The following is a 17,350-nucleotide window of genomic DNA, read 5'->3' as shown; positions in this document are numbered from 1 at the left end:
AATATCTCCTGCTCTGTCCACATTATTTATTGGGAAGAGTGACTTGATAATAGGCCCCCTAGACCTGCCAACCAATAACCCCATTATTTAAACCACAGAGCACAGGTGAGCTGTGTGCTGCACACACATTCAGCAGTCACATAGTTTATTACAACACTCTGCAGGATAACTGCTTCCATTACCAACAGAGAGCTAAGGAGACCACTCCGTGTGCAGCGATAAAAATATAAGATGGGCAGACAGTGACAAAACTCAATATTACGTTTTCCCTTCACCAGATGTGCTGTGCAGATCGTTCAGGGCCAGAGGGACTGAGTCCTCATTTGCAAAGTCAAATAAATGTCTACATCATGTCGGGAGTACAACCTATCAGACTGGAACAAACAGGAACTTTCTGGGTTTCGATCTCCCATTAAACATCAGCAAAAATCATTCTTGTAAAAAAAAAAAAAAAAAATGGACAGTGTTTAATCAGGATGTCATTTTTTTTACATGCCATGACTACTCCTTGATAATTATGTGTATATATATATATATATATATATATATATAAATATATATATATATATATATATATAAATATATATATATATATATATATATATAAATATATATATCTCACACACTGATTTATTGTTAACAACACACTATCCAAGAAACTTCTTGTGCGTGTTTAGACCAGCAGTAATGTGCAGCCAATGAAGGCAGGGGCCGGCATAACCAGTGGATACAGCTACATGTATGATGTATTAGAAGCTTCAATAACACATTTTGTAATTGTGTAAGTTAAGTGGGTTTGCAGAATAGCAAAAACTGTTCCAAATGACTGTAGAACCCCAATCATAGCACAGAGGGGAAACAGAGCTGCACTTTGTGCTTGAGGTAACCTTGTAGAGAAATACATGCTCATTTACAGGGCTTAAGCAGACACGGGGAGATTTAGCAAATCTTCTAAAGAGGGTGAAAGGAGCTGTTACACATAGCAATCAGATTCTAGCTATCATTTAACTAGTAGAGCATTTTTCAACTGCTGTGCTGCGATACAAGTGATCAAGTATGTAGCTCGAGAAGTTACGACAGAGATGCCCGCCATTGCGCGCAGACACCGCCAGTTCAGCTTCAAGCTTGGCTGGGTTACTTCAGGTGGTTCAGACGCGGCCTACGCCGTTACCTATGGAGAAGCGGCGGCTTGACATCATAGGTCATGCACGCCGTGTTGTGGTCCCACACATACAGTGCTCACTGCTGTCTATGACAGAGTTGACTAAGAACTCCTTTCTCGGCTATTGATAGGTCAGGTAAGTATTTGTGGGGGGTTGGGGCAATAATTGTGGTTTTTTGTTTTTTATCTGTGGGGGCCAATGTGTGCGTCCTTTTCCCATGAAGGCCAATATGTGTGGTGTTTTTTTTCTGTGAGAGACAGTGTGTGTGCGGGGCCAATGCGTGTGTATTTTTTTTCCTTTGGGGGCCAATGTGTGTGGAGTTTTTGCCCCTGTGAGAGCCAATGTGTGTTTTTTTTTTTTTTTTTTCACTGTAGGTGTGCCTTGCCCATTTAAAAATCTTGTTTGGTGTGCCACAAGTTGACAAAGGTTGAAAATCATTGATCTAGAACATTCTATAAAATGCTAGCCAGAAGCTGATTGGTTGCTTTGAACAACCTCTCCACTTGACCTCTTTAGAAGGTTTGATAACTCTCCCCCAAAGACAGCTATTTCTATTAAAAAAAAATAATTGAGTTTGTCCAACTTGTAATCTAGTGGCTGGATGCCTCTCTCCAAGACTCTTCCTTGATTAGCAGGTCCTCACAGCACAATACATACCGTTCTCACTCTCCAGCTTCAGGGAAAAACTGAACAAGTATGGCTCTAATGAGAGAGTAGCCAGGAAAATGCCCTTATGAAGACTTCTGGAATAGAATTTTGAACAGACAAGACCAAAGTGGAGTTTGATATTAATACATGGCCAAACACAGCACATTCACAAGAACCCATCCTAACCATCAATCACAGACATGGATGGTTACAGAATGCACAGGATCTGAACACCATTCTATAACTTGTTAGGTGTACAAGATTGTTTATTATACCCAGCTAAGCAAAAACACAGATTTTTAAGGAGGTGTACCCTATTAAGTTGGGTGTAAGCCAGTTAGCTTAGCATAAAATATAAGCAAATTAAGTGCTGCGCATGCACACAAAAGGAAAAAAATATAGTTTAATCAGGCATGTTCGGTACTTGCACCTTGTTACACATGGCAAGGTAGCATAGGGGTATACAAAGTGCATGGAAACTCTGAGCAAGTACAGTAAGGACGTAGTCATGTAATCGAAAACTAAGGCAGTATGGCAGGGTTATTCAATATGTGGCCTTCTGGCTCCTGTGGAACTACACATCCCAGCATGCCCTGCCACAGTTTTGCTATTAGGGCAAACTAAAACTGTAGCAGGGCATGCTGGAATGTACATTTGAATACCCCTGCAGGGATGTGCATTTGACTACCCACTACAATTACATTTTAAACTCAGACATCCAACCTAGCATGCCAGGAAACTTATTGGTGTCAACCTGCTAGAACTCAGGACCACAAAGTGGATCAGAGATTTATGCTATGGTTTTCGGTTCTTTTTTTTCGGTTTATCAGAAACACCGGAGTATTGGCACCAAACATTGGATTTGGAGAACATGCAGTTTGGTGACTTAACTGTACACATCATTATTTTTAAAAGTTATACAACTATTCTATGCTTTGCTGGATCCCAGGGAGACGCATTGTTATCCTTGCTGAATTTACACAAATGTTCATATACAGAGGTAAATCCATCCATCTAGACAATTAACCCAAATGAATTACATGAATGAAAATAGCATTACAACTACACAACTGAACTGAGCTTTATAGCTGTGGAAGCATATAAAGGAAAAGGGAAAGGATGAAAAAGGGTTTGCACAGGAGACAAGTTTTATTGCAGAGGACTGGCATAATATTAAGTCAAATAAATTTACAGCATTTGCGCTCACAAAAGTAGTATATAACCCACTGTCCCTATATGTAGCTCATAGGGAAGAAATAGATGCACCCAAGAGCAAAAACATGAAACAGCATAGAAAGAAGAAACAGTACTGACATAGGGGCACACTCTGTATGTCTACTAGAAAGTGGCTAATAATTTACTTTTAATGAAAAACAATTAGAAAATAACTAGCACTATGCTGGCATGAAACACAGGATAGATAAAATGACAGGAGAGAGTAATAATTTGTCCTCGTCTTAACAGAATAAAAAGACAAAAAATAAACAGAAGAAAATGTGGGTACATACAATTGCAGAGTATACTTATGAATTAAAAAGGGGGTAACAAATATAAGAAACAAACATGTACATGTGTTTAAAATTGCCATCACTAACCTAAAGAGAAGAGGATTAGTGATGCTGGGGCTTCCCTGTGCGCACAAGGATACCCCTGTAGACATACGACGCACATGCACATTTTGCTGGGGCTTGATCATGGAAGCTCGGTGACCAAACCATGTTCTCCTGGGGAATTCTGCACACAGGTACCTCTTCTCTCTCCTCACGCTCGTCAGTGGCTCCCCACTCACAGCACCCTGTGCTGCTTTATGTAACAGGGCACAACCACAGCGAGAGCCCTGACAACTTATTTCCACTCTACCTGTGGTTCTGCAACTCTCGTTCAATGATCAATGCCTGCTGGCAAACTGGGGGCAGCAGCATGCAACCCATTTAACTGCACACAGATTGCACAGAGATTAAAATGTTTCCTTTACTTGTGGGCATGGGCGTAACTACTATAGGTGCAAAGGGTACAACTGCTATGGGCCCCAGAGCTTAGGGGGGCCCATCTTCCTTGTCAAAGTTACATGTGTTCTATACATTTTTCACTACTGGGTGGTACATAGGGGCTCCTACAAACTTTTGTTATGGGGCCTTCAAACACCTAGTTACACCCCTACTTGTGGGGATCATATGTGACTTAATCCTATAATGCTTATATGTTAATGAGTATGCTAATGAGACTAACATGGCAGGTTCAGATGGGATTTAATCTTACAATATTACTTATAAACCTATATGATATGTTGTTTAGGGATGCGATCATAATTCAGACCGCTGGGATTCAGGAGGGTTACGTTAGGCTATGGGGAGAGGGGGTTTAGGCTTCAGGGAGAGAGGGTAGGTACTAGGGGGGGTTAGGTTTAGTGGTCAGGTGAGGATTACTTATCTGGAAGCGTCTGGATTATAACCTGGTAGGGGTGCTGGCGTCAGGACTGACTATGGGGTTCCCGAGAGCCATCATCCCGTACCCATCCCATTGTTCATGAGGGTTTTTTTCTGGCAGACATACTGAGAGCGTCTTGTGTTCTATGTTTTATAGCATTGTGCCATATAATAATGAAATCGTCTGGTTGTTTCAAACTCAAGGTCTCCACAGACGGAGCGATATAGCGGCCAACCAGACGGATCGGAACGCTATCACAGCTATATCATTCCATGTATGGGCATATCATCGTCTGCTGTGCGCACCCATGGGGCCGTCCATCGCATCTCCAGATCACTCTGTATGCACAAGAAATCTGTAGAATCGACGAATGATCCCATGCTGGTCTATGCGCAGCGGGGGCTGCATACCAGACGGTCGTGCTCCGGATCGTTCCGTGTTTGGGGACCGCCCGATATGTTGGCTGTCGGATCCTTAATTGCATCGCTGGGTACACATCGTACCGTGTGTACCCAGCTTTACTCATCTTGTGATATCTTTTTTCCTCCAGGAAACACTGGACTAAAAAACAATACTAATATAAACAAGAAAGGAAAACAGGTCTGTAAGTAAAGTAAATAAAAGTAATAACAGAATACAAATGAATTGTACCAGTACTGGTCAGATTAAGCCAGTACAAATATCTGACATGTATTCTAACAAAGAGGTTTTTATTCTCAACTTAAGAAAACAATTTATCGTGCCGAACAGGCAGCCAAAAAAAGTGTGGGGGTTTTTTGTGATCAAGCTGGGAAAATGGAAATATACTTTACAGATTTTACTAGATTATCGAGCCCTAGAACATGTGATGAAGGCAATAATAACTCAGTTATCCAAACAAAGTGTGGTTATGATTACATTACTGTGTATATCAGAAACCTCAGATGCGCCTGTTCTGCGCCAGCACAGGTCAGTTTGCCCTCACACCTCATTAATTAAGTTTTATATTTGCACAGCTACAACATCAATTTACTGTTTTGCACTTTAGACTAATTCCAAAACAGAGGTTTCAGTCTTATGTCACATTGCTTAGGGAAACAAAGTTCTGCAGAATGCAGTCACATTAAATACATACTCACATAGTATAGATTTCATATAGAAAATGGAGATGTAAACCCCCCACTAACATGCTGTAACCATGTCCCAACAGTCAAAGATAGGCCACTGGCAACCATGAACCAGCAGCAGGAGCTGATCAGCGTCATGCCAGCTTGTACAAATATATCCGCCCATTATTACGTTTTGGTTGGAGACTAGTGGAACAGTTTGATGTCAGTCTTATTTTGCAGCGTCTAAAGAATGGGGAGGTCTCCAGGTTACTACACTAAGATTCTTAAAAGCCAACAAGCTCTCACGAGCAGGGTCCTCTACCCTTTTGTGATTCTCCTTACTTATATTTTTATCTACTCCTTACTCCCCCCCACAAGGGCTCCCTTATGGTGCATACATACGGAACGATATATCGGTACGATATGAACGATATCGTTCATATCGTTCTGTGTGTATGCAATGAACGACCAACGATTCGCGCTCCCACTGGACGATAATGATATCGTCCATCGGGCATGCATGCAGGCCAATCTGGATGATATCGTGAATTTTCCATAGGGGTTTGCGATCGTTGGTCGTTCATCGTTGGTGATATCTTTGGTGTGTGGATGAACAATATCGTTCATCCAGCACACCAGGAATTTCAAGGGAGATCGTCCCGTGTGTACCCAGCAATACACTTGGCTGCTGACGCCCTGTTGCTTATTTGAGTGTTATGATCGCTAATGCAGCAATGTGTATAAACCATGTCCTTATCCTGCATTTTGTACATATTGTACTGTAAGTCACTGGTTTCTTGTTCACTTGTGTATGTACTTTGTAAAATATTGCGGAATAGTGTGGTGCCGTATAAATAAATAATAATAATAAGCACACGGTACCAACAGGGGTTTTCAGCCTAAAAGACATTGCAGACCATGGATGGACTAATGTTCTTTAAAATCTTTAACCACTTGTTTTTAAAGTAAAGTATTATAACTTAATCTTATGAATGCTGTAAATCCATGTTGGAACTGCGAGTGTGATTGATTTTTATAAACTTCTCAGTTGTCCTTTTTTTTTTTTTTTTTTACAGTAAAGCAAAACATTTTCTTTGTAGAATGTAATAAATTGATATGTAGCTGAAGAAACAGTATTACACACTTCTATATCATATAATGTATTCCTTATTTCTGTGACACACTTGGAAGAGTTATTTCACACTGAATAAGAACACAGGCTATCTGCACAAGTATAAGCTCCTTCTCAATGTTATCAGGTGAGCATATCATGCTACTTACAGCAATCTGATTTAGGGCCCGATTCAGAGTTGTACATTAAATGCATCGCTGCCCCTTTGGACGCAGCAGCGATGCTAAAATAAGCTAATGCCGCTGGAGGCGTCTGAGGAAATATAGATGGCTATTGTCAGCAGTATCGGATCATCTCGACCATTGGTCGCGATGGCCGCAGTTACCTGAGTAAGCCTAAGTTTACTCAGAATGGGCGATGGAACTCCTCTGCCGGGGCCAGGAAATCTGGGTCAGAGGACACAATCCTTGACATCAGCCCTCCCACAAAACTTGAGGTGACACACCACCTTTTTGGGGAACAGTCTCATTGCCGCCCATTCCCTACCCTTTAACGGCAGCAGCCGAGGCACTGCAACCGTGGTCGCAGTGGCATCACAGCGCATGCGCACTAGGCCCCAGGGCAATGTGCAGTTCACCTTCCATCAGACTCGTAGGTAAACCCGATGGTTTGTGTACAAGTCTGAATCAGGCCATAAGTACATTCTGCACTATATATCATGTTTTATTCTTATTACTAACAACTTAAATCAAGCTGGAGAATAACATGACGACAACAATTTTTATGCACCCATTCTCAACATATAAGGTGAGGAGCACTGCATCACATATTATATTGAAGCCTGAAGAAAAAACAAAACAAAAAAAAACATTTTTTGGTACTCGTGTACTTTACGGACTCATTGCAGAGAGAACCCAATGAATGTTTTAAAAGGTACTTGTGTACTTTAGGTGGGGACAAGTTTCGGTACTTGTGTACATAAAGAAGAAAGTTGTCCGCACGCCACGATTCGGGCTCGGTGGTTTGCCACAAGGTTATGTTCCCCCTCTATGCCCACTTGGATGGTAGGGAATGATGCTGGTGGACACTGGCTGCTGACGTCAGGGTCCTCTCCGTGAAGGGGATTTAGACATTACCATGATGGATAATAAGAAGTGTAGGACACTTGGGTTCTCTATTCAATGAGTCCGTAAAGTACTCTATTGGGTTCTCTATTCAATGAGTCCGTAAAGTACACATTTGTTTTGTACCCATTTGTTTTGTCTTCGCCGTGCTAAGGAATTGCATAATGTTTGACAGGTCCTCTTGAACATACAAAGCCAATCACAAATCCACCCAGACAACATATGCCTCACATACCCTTTTTACAACTTGTTACTTCCTCTGCACAGGACTTAGAGAGTATCCCCCCTTTTCCCTGGAACTCTCCACCTTTTTCTGTCCATCATACAGGATCACCAAACTAGGATCCAATGAAGTGGCGATGAACCATTACTTAAGATTAATGGCCAGCTAATTTAAGCACATGCAATGAATGCGATGCATCAATCAATGGAAAATGCTACAAAATTTTGCAACATGAGATTTCTTAATATCACAACTCAAAGGAAGTCTGGGCTGCTACAATGGGGTCAGTATCAAAAATCCCTGCATGTCAGTACTGATAAAAAGCCATAGCCTGCAAGTGATTCAAGCCAACCGCTATTAAAGTTAGGTTACTTTTAAGGGCGACAATGAGGGGAATCAGAGATTTAAAAAATAAAACACGACAGAGGGAGCTGTCTTCCACCATGGTGATTCTCCTGTAGCCCCCAAATCAAGGGGTGGCATGCTGTAGCCATCACACAGTAACCCCTGCCAGCAGCCACAGTATAATGACCTCAGAGGGAACATGCAATGGCGGCCTCTGAAACAACTGAAAGTACCAAAACAGAGCTTTGAGGGCTCTGCGGATCGTTACAATAAAACACAAAATATTAGAAAATATGTGGTTTTCCAAATAAATATTTTTAGTACAATATCCCTTTAGGAGAGCTAATCATTTGATGTTAAGAACACAAGAATACATTATGTGACCTATGATACTATTAAAAGAAAAGAAAACACACATGGCTAAAGAAAGAACCAATATTGTTGCATTATTTACAACTGCTACTGTTCTTTTAAGGTTCATTAATATTTTCTATTCAGTTACCAACAGGAGCACAGTTTAATCTACAGTAGTTGCTAATCCAAAAAAGGCTCAGATTTCTATTTTCAGCAAGCATCCAAAGACACAGAAGGACGATCGTTGATTTAAAGGAAACCCATAGTGAAGAGTCTCCTTACAATGCATGTCATTAACCCCATTATTGTATAGAATAACACTGTACAGACCTCACGATGAAGCTCTACTTTACAGATGTACCACACACATTCATTTCAGACATCCAGTACATTACAAAGGGCTCACACAAACAATAAAAAACATCAGTATCTGATAAATAAATACTAGTGGTGACATCGCAGGGTAAACGCCTTGCACGAGGCTGTGCATCAGTATGACTAAAGCTCAATTGTCATTACAGTATGTGAAAAACATAATTATGAGAGATAAAGTACCAACCAAACTCCTCCTAATGGTCATTGTAGAGACTGTTTGAAAAATAACAGTAAAAGCTGGGTACACACTGTAGCAATTTGCCATTTCTTAAAGACAAATCGCCTATATCGTTCAGTGTATGCGCTCAATATGCGCACTCCCGCGGTCGCATGCGACATTGTCGGGTTTGATGTGCTGCACATCAAACCTGACATTGCTAGCAACCTATGGTAAGTTAATGAAGGACGAAACAGTGATCGTTCCGTTGTTCATTAACTCGTTCAAGTGTGGACAGACAATCCACGTTCAAGGCAATTCTTTCCAATGTCAAATGCCCATAGTCTCAGTGTGTACCCAGCTTTTAAGAGCCGGTTGGTTGGTACTTTATCTTTCACAATTTTATCTCTCTCCAAGCCCTCATGAATACCCCCGTTAATTCCACAACAATTTTTCACTCACTATTCTGTAAATCAAACTTTACATACTTTCATAATAAATAAATACCAAAGCAATGTAATATACCCATAAAGTCACGTCAAAATAAGCAACATTTTTAAAAATAGGTTTGTGATTTCATTCTCTTGTAGCGAATATGACACAGATATAATAAGGACTTCTGTTTTGCCCCAAATTATATTAATTAGCCGACGTTAACAATTATCACAAGAAAAGACAAGTCATCACAGGAAAATGTAAAATAGACTTGTAGTCTTATGTCATTTCCCAAAGCCATCCAGATTATTACACTAGACTATTGGCGTATATTATATAAAGATCTAAAACACAATTCATATTTTATATTTAACTAAGAATTATAACATTGAATAAAAAACTGTACAATTATGATACACATTCATGAAGCGGAGTCAGTATGACATACCGCCGGACCTAAGCCCGGCGGATGAAATATAGACATCGGAAGTCCGGCAGATGAAGATCCCGACGGCACCTGGTAAATATCCTCAAACTGTGCAGATGTAGATCAAGACTACCTAAACATCATCTGCTCGCAGAAGCCACTTGGGCAGCCCGAGTGCTAAACAGTTACAGCTCCAAGAATAAGGAAAAGTTACACAAGAATTATTCACACCAAAATCTGTCCACTAAATGCTTCTGAAAACCCTATTTTAAAACATGAATTTAAAGTACAATTTTGAAGAACATGTCCATTTATGTGATGAATCTGAAAGATCACAATGAAGCGAATATTTCAGTCTCTTAGGTAAGAACAGGATGTTGAATTGTTTAATATCTCACAACGATATTGCATTATGACACTTGAAATCAAGTTGGTTTCACGTCACACATTATGATGAATGGCATAGATCTGACTAAAGATCCTGAAATAACTAATTACACGGGTAAGAAAAAGATAAGTATTTGTTCCTCAATAGGTCATATATGACAGTGTTCAGCTTTCACAAAGCGTGCAGTTCAAGATTCCTACATGTATCCAGCAATTGATTAAACCTTAATATATGCTAGTGTTGAACTTGTAACGCAGATCCATTTAATTTGACTTACTGTGTAATAGAATTTTGAACACTCTTTTCATTTAAGGTCATTCCTGGCGGTGGCTCATTCTGCAAGGCCAACAATTCTTTCTGGAGCCTCTTCTGAAAAATATTAGAAGATGGTAGACATGAATAAACGCAGGTTTCTATTCTCGTACTGTTCGTCTATACAAAAAGTGGTATCCAGTCACACCCTGCACCTGTCACAACCCATGCCGTTTCTCTTTCCTGCCTGGGTTGTCGCTCTCTGCTCTGGTGCCTCTAGCACACTCAGCGGATGCAACAAACCGCTGAGATACAGACCAGAGTGTGCTAGAGGCACCAGAGCAGAGAGCGACCCCAGTCAGGAAAGAGGAACTGCACAGGTTGTAGGTGCAGAATGCTGGAATGAACACTGAAAAAGTAGTAATATCAATATACGCAATCAATACAAAAAGTGTTCAGAGCACATCAGAGATTTGTCTATAGAGGACTCAATTACTTCAGCTCCGCAGTTCAGGGGGGGCTTTATCTCTCTCCAAGATTTGACAAATCTCCCCGTATGTCAGTGTAGGCGAGACACTATGGGGCCGATTTAATTAGCAACAGGCCTCCTGGTTTGTTAGGGTAATAAAATAATGAATATTTCTGCTACTGCCCCATAAATGTGCATAGGTTTAATATTGGGGACTAATACACTTATGCTGCGTTCTTGCTGTTTTGCGCAGTATCTTGAAGAAATTAAAGCCTCCTAGAAATGCATTGGGTTTCTTTTAGATACTTAATGAGCAGCCTTTACAATGGGTTGAGAAAATCATGAAAATACATAGTTGAATAGCGCCAGGAGGGAGTTCCCACAGTTGACCGCTCTGTTAGGGCGACCAAATGATTTATTCTCGTACCCTCCTGTGGGCGCGAGGAGAAATCCAACTGAAGTGCTGGCCGGGAGGTCGTTTTCCAGCTTAGCACGGCGCTAACAGCCTCGCGGTCGGTACTTTAGTCGGAGAATGCCGGGTCTCGCGACTTAACACCCAGGTAAAGACGCGAGAACCGGCATTCTCCAACTTAACTTGTAAGTGTGGGACTGAACAGTGCGCTGAATTGAATAGCCCCGGGACCAACTGTTTTCTACAGCTCAGCAACCAAGACAATTTAGGTATAAAGAAATGTTTATGCGACAAACATCATAATTCTTTCATTGCCATAAAAGTTAAAACAAGTTCCTCATTCTTTTGTCATGTGACTATGACCCAACATGGAAAACTCTCTATCTAGTATTCATCAGTCATTTGTATACTCTATATAAATGTACAACAAAATGACCTTTGTCCTGTATTGTCCCAATACTTTTATGAGGCAGACCAAAGCAGCACGACACTGAGAAGCAGCACACACTGTATTTATTGCAGATATGATAGTGAGTTACAGAACTGACAATAAAGAAGCTATAAGAATTATATTATTAGTTTTGGATTTAGCTGTGTATATTGTGGGAAATTTTGATATACAATAGATGGGTTTTACTAATACCCGAGAGCTGCTGCCGCCCCCAGGTGTCCCCCACAAAATAAATTTTACAACAATACAGTACCATACTTACCTTGCAACTGCAGACCAGCATTTGCTAAGTGTCAGTTATAATAGGCTATACTATAATGTGCAAACGTAGAACAGCATATTTTAAACCAAAAACTGCAAAAATGCTGCCAGTTTAACAACATACAGACAGGACCCAGGAGAGGTGAAGAATACTGTCTGGTACTGTCTGGTGGTAAAATAATTTACCCTGGCAGAACAGTACGAAAAGAAGCCAAGTTGTATGAAACAGTTCACTGGCCTATGCAAATATACTGTATGCCATATACACATGTGAACCATTTCCTCATTATGATGATAATCTGTTTCTCTTTCACCCACTTCACAACTACACTGTGATATGTACATATAACAGCAATTTGTACTGTAACAGGAGTATCATTGTAAATATGCGTTTCAAAAGCAGGGCTATACATAAAATTCTGTAAACGCTAGAAGTGAAAACTTAAGGCAAAGAAACGTTGTGAAAAACAGTCACAAATCAACGACCCAAGACAAAATGTCTCACTTTATGGCAATCTCTATCATTCCAAATATAAATAGGACGTTTGTCAAACCCACGGCTTAGGGACACTAATCTGCCAGCACACAGATCAATCTCTATCTAATCTTGCTATTTTCCTTTTTAGTATTTTTTTTTTGTCAGAGCAAACAAACTGGTATACAAGTCACATATATTGCAATTCAAAACAGGAAGTGAGAAATAGAAATGAAAAAAAGTAAAATATTTAACAAACCTCTTTATATGGCGTGATTACTCCATCATTAGTTAAAAGCTTCATAAAATTAAAAAAGTTAAAAAAAAATATTTATACCTTCCATCATTTCAAATGGGGATGTGGAGCCAGAACTCAGATGCAAATAAAAGCAGCTATTTTGTGGTACAACCTTGTAACCATGATAATGAAGCCTATTCATTTACTGGAATCTATTCTGACAACTTTAAAAAATTATGCAACTAGTGATCTACTTGAATATTTAGTGAGTGCAGTTGCACTTTAAATAACCAGTGACCACCTACTTTGTACTTGGATTTCATCGTACACCAAGAGACTTGTTTTTTTACTCAAAACAATACAATTACATAACCCCTCAAAAAACAGGCAGCATAATTTAAATATATAAACTATTCATGCAAAAGCTAAAACCACTATAAGACAAAAGCCAATTGCTTCCTCTGAACACACATCAATGTAGCCCAGGCCTATGCTGCTACATCCAGTGTTCGTGTAATGAAGGCACCATGGCGTGTGGAAGAGTAGTGTATTAGTTCTACCATAATTGTATTTCCTTACTGTAATAGAAACCAACCTAAATCTTGTAACAATAACCCTCTATACTCTCCAAATGAAGCTCAAGTACATATAAATTAACTCAACCGAGGACACAAAATGCAAAGGTTTCGTCAGGCTCTCTGAAATGAAACATCTCTGTTCTCCTCAGCTGCAGGAATGAACGGACTATCTTGGGATTTCTCCTGATGCTTAACCCTTTTTGTGTACGCTGTAAGAATCTGTTGGCCACAAAAGACACAGGGGGAGATTTTTCAAAGCTTGGGGATATATAAAGTACCAACCAATCAGCTACTGTCATTTTACAGGCTGAGGGCCTGATTCAGAGCCGGACGCTCTGACCAGAGCGCTCGCTCTGAATCAGGGCCCTCCTACCTAAAAATGGAGCGGCCTCCTGGCCGCTCGCATAGCTGTGGGTGATCACCCACAGCTTATGCGAGCGCCCAAAAAGATGGTCGCGATGGTCAAGACCATCGCGACCATCGGGCTTGCGACGAGACCCTGCGGTAGGGTCTCGCTGCCGCAAGCCCAGGAGTGCTTTTGGCTCTATCAGAGGAAAAAGCACTCCCACTGACATCACTAGTGATGTCAGTGGGGCCGGACCCAGACGGTAGGCGTTCCCATGGGAACGCCTCCGTCTGGGCAGCAACGCCCCCGGCACACCCACCAAAGGGGGCGTGCTGTCAGTCACCATCGACAGCACGCCCCCTTTGGTGCGAGACCCATAGCGACAGCTTGGCTGTCGCTATGGGGGTCTCGCGCATGCGCACGACGGAGCTCCCTCCGTCGTGCGCATGCGCATTAGGGCACCATCGACCCACTAGCGAGCGCTCAGCGCTCGCGAGCGGGTCTGAATTAGGCCCTGTGTTTGAAAAATGAGAGCTATGAGCTGATTGGTCAGTACATTATCTCTCTAAGCTTTGATAAATCTCCCCCTAAATGTCATGTGTAAAATTTAACGCCATTTCAGATTCACACCCTAGAAGGTTGTAACAGGAAAATTCATTTTAACTATGTAAGGAGCTCATTGTAACACTGGACATTGAAGTGTAAAGGCATATACTGTATCAAATACATGGTCAGGGCTTATTTAGGGCTCTTACTCATAACAGAATGTGGAGCCCTCATTGTATGTTGTCCTGTATTGGATTCACTGATACCCATTTCACATCGCAATCCCGGGCTGCACCCGAGATTTTGTACATGGGCCCATCCCAGGTGCGACCCGACTGAGACCCCTTTTCAGACTGGCAGCCCGACCCGGCTTATTGCCGGGTCGATGACATCGCCGCCATCACATGCTGAGCAGGCACTTGGAGATATCATCTCCAAGCGCCGGCTCTTATGCTGTGGACGGGACACGGATCGCATGGACCAGATATCCCGTTCACACTGCATTGCAAGCCAGGTTGAACCCTTGTTCAATCCTGCTCGTTACCAGGGTTGAAATGCCAGGTTGCTCAACCAGGCTCATTTCAACATGGCTCTTTCACACTGCACAGTAACCCGGGTTGCTGCGCGTTCATGTGCAACAACCCGGGTTATTTCATGGCAGTGTGAAAGGCGTATGAGAGGTGAGCACAGTCTCTACAGTAAACGAGCAAATTGTCCATACTCATATCTAACAACGGATGCAGCAAGCTGCATTTTTGCATGGGAATACCAATAGTAATGACACTGCAGACCTTATAGTAATTAACAGTGCACAGTCTTGTTATCCATCAATGCTGCACTCACCTCCCTGTGAACACTGTACAACATATGCCACTAATTTTACACATCTTTATAACAGGTTATATCATAGAAATTAGTGTGTGGAAGTACAGAAAGTCACATAATATTGTATATAAAATCCACATAGTCCTGATCTTGGACAATATCTGACCAATATATTTACATCAGAATTGATGAATACTGTCTTAATATACACCATATAGGTGCAGTCTTTATTCCTGAGGAATTTAACCACAATCACCTACTTAATTGCTGCATTAACACAACTGTCCTAAAAAGTGCATCAGAAATCATTATAAATGCTGGTGTAACCTGGCATGACAAATGATTATATTAAAAGGAACTCTACTTTGGTGTCAAGCACGTCATGTTTCAGTCTGGTTGACACACAAATACACGTATTGTGTAAACACCAGAGAACACAAGCTGATTGGCTTTTCATGTTCCACACTCTGTTATTAAGTATATTGAAGGCTGACATGTGAAGCAGGATAATTTTTCACTTTGCGATATGAAAGCAAATTCATTAGAGAGAACGAGAATTACAGGTTAGATGGTTCCCAAATATTAAGATGCTGCATGGTTAGAGTTGAAACCCCCTCACAACTCTTAAAAAGATACCACAGCTGCAAGATTTAATGCAAAATAATATTATTTGACTTACAAAATTAGGCTAATTATAGATGGCATTATTTAATTAGAAAACTTTCCATCATTTTAATTATCTTTTGCATGGATACTACTCTGTGTAGTTATCTGTAACAATTTCATAATGCAATGCATAAGACAGAAGTGTAATTTACCATTGGAGGGTAACAGAGTTACTGATCAAATTAGAATATAGGTTACATTCTGACTTATGTCATACTACAGTCATACATTTCTGAAGCTGTGCAATGGTTTATAATGCAAAAATATCTGACCGTGTGTCTGCTTCTCCCATTACGGAGTGGCTACCAGCATAAATTGCTGCTATTCATTTGTAGGAGAATGTTTCTCAAGGTTAGCTGGAGAACAAAAACAGGGACACAACCATTTCGCTGACTTACTTATTTCAAGGTGACTTTGACATAAGCGTCAAATAAAAACAGATTTTCACATTTTATTTGAACATCTGTAATCCATAATACCAGGAACGGAATTAGATACAGAGTTAAAAGCAGCTAGTAGGTCTGGAGTCATCACGTTTCCAAAAATGAAATATAAAGGTCATCTACAATTATGCTACAGCTTAGAGAACCTTTCTGAAATAGTCAGGAAGTATTTTTATTGACAATGTGTCAGTTTACTGAAAAAGAAAATAGCGGGCAGGGAAATAAGCCGTAGTGCCACCAAATGAACAGCCTGCGCTGAAACCATGGGAAGCGGGACAACCACAACCAACGCTTTGGTCTCAATGGCCGCAATGTTCAAAGGAATATGGAGAAAAAAAACAAATTAAAGTGTCCCACATTAGGAAGCAAGGTCTGGTTCGGCTTCTTCATCTGGAACACCTTCTCTTATTGTACAATTGGCACATGAAAACTGCCACCTTGTGTGCAATAACAGCTGCTGGAAATCATCCCCCCATGGGAAGCGTGCACTGAAGTGGGACGTGATGAGATCAGTTGTCCCTTTAAGAGCACACTTTACATTGACAAGTTTCAAATACTTACTGGTACGTCATGGTTATTGCTAGAACAAAGTTGAAGAAAGGACCTCTGACGTCACAACCACGTGACCGCTACGGCAGGGCCGGTCAACTACCAGCAGGACAGTGCCTCCGTCTTGTTTGAACTTCCGAAGAACTCGAGGAAGAAGGGGGACTGGAGGGAATAGGTACGCAAACTGGAAGATCCACTTCACTGGTGCGTCTACAAAGGTTGCCTTGGCATCTCATGTTCTGGACCCGTACGTTAGCAGTTTGTGAGAGGCCCCATCTGTTCACTAGGAGTTGAAAACCCTCTTGGAGAAGCGACCATTCCCCGGGATGCAAGTCGTGACAGCTGAGAATGTCTGCTTCCCAATTGAGAACTCCCGGAATGAACACTGCAGAGATGGCCGTGAGGTGACCCTCGGCCTATGTCAGAATGCGTGACACTTCTGCCATCGCTGCCCGACTTAAGAGTGCCTCCTTGATGGAAGATGTAAGCCACTTTTGCGGCATTGTCGGACTGAACCTGTACAGGTTTTCCGTGAAGTATAGCACATACTTCACGGGCAGGTTGAGGGCCCTGTAGACAGCTCGAAGTTCCAACCAGTCCAGGAACCAAAAAG

At 41.3% G+C, this 17,350-nt stretch overlaps 1 protein-coding gene across 2 annotated transcripts in view; it reads right to left on the bottom strand.

Moving 5' to 3' along the window:
* The window catches only part of UBE2W (ubiquitin conjugating enzyme E2 W), a 58,382-nt gene that overhangs the window by 34,759 nt on the left and 6,273 nt on the right, over nt 1–17,350 (bottom strand). For both annotated transcript variants that reach the window (XM_088471436.1, XM_088471435.1), the window contains exon 2: nt 10,504–10,595. In XM_088471436.1, the coding sequence (XP_088327562.1) occupies nt 10,504–10,595 (92 nt within the window). The remainder of the gene's footprint in view (nt 1–10,503; nt 10,596–17,350) is intronic.

This window comes from Taudactylus pleione, unplaced genomic scaffold, assembly GCF_031769625.1.
Source record: "Taudactylus pleione unplaced genomic scaffold, aTauple2 ptg000114l, whole genome shotgun sequence".
NCBI classification, from domain to species: Eukaryota; Metazoa; Chordata; class Amphibia; order Anura; family Myobatrachidae; genus Taudactylus; species Taudactylus pleione.
The sequence above is the reverse complement of the archived record's forward strand: the minus strand, read 5'-3'. Positions and strand labels throughout refer to the sequence as shown.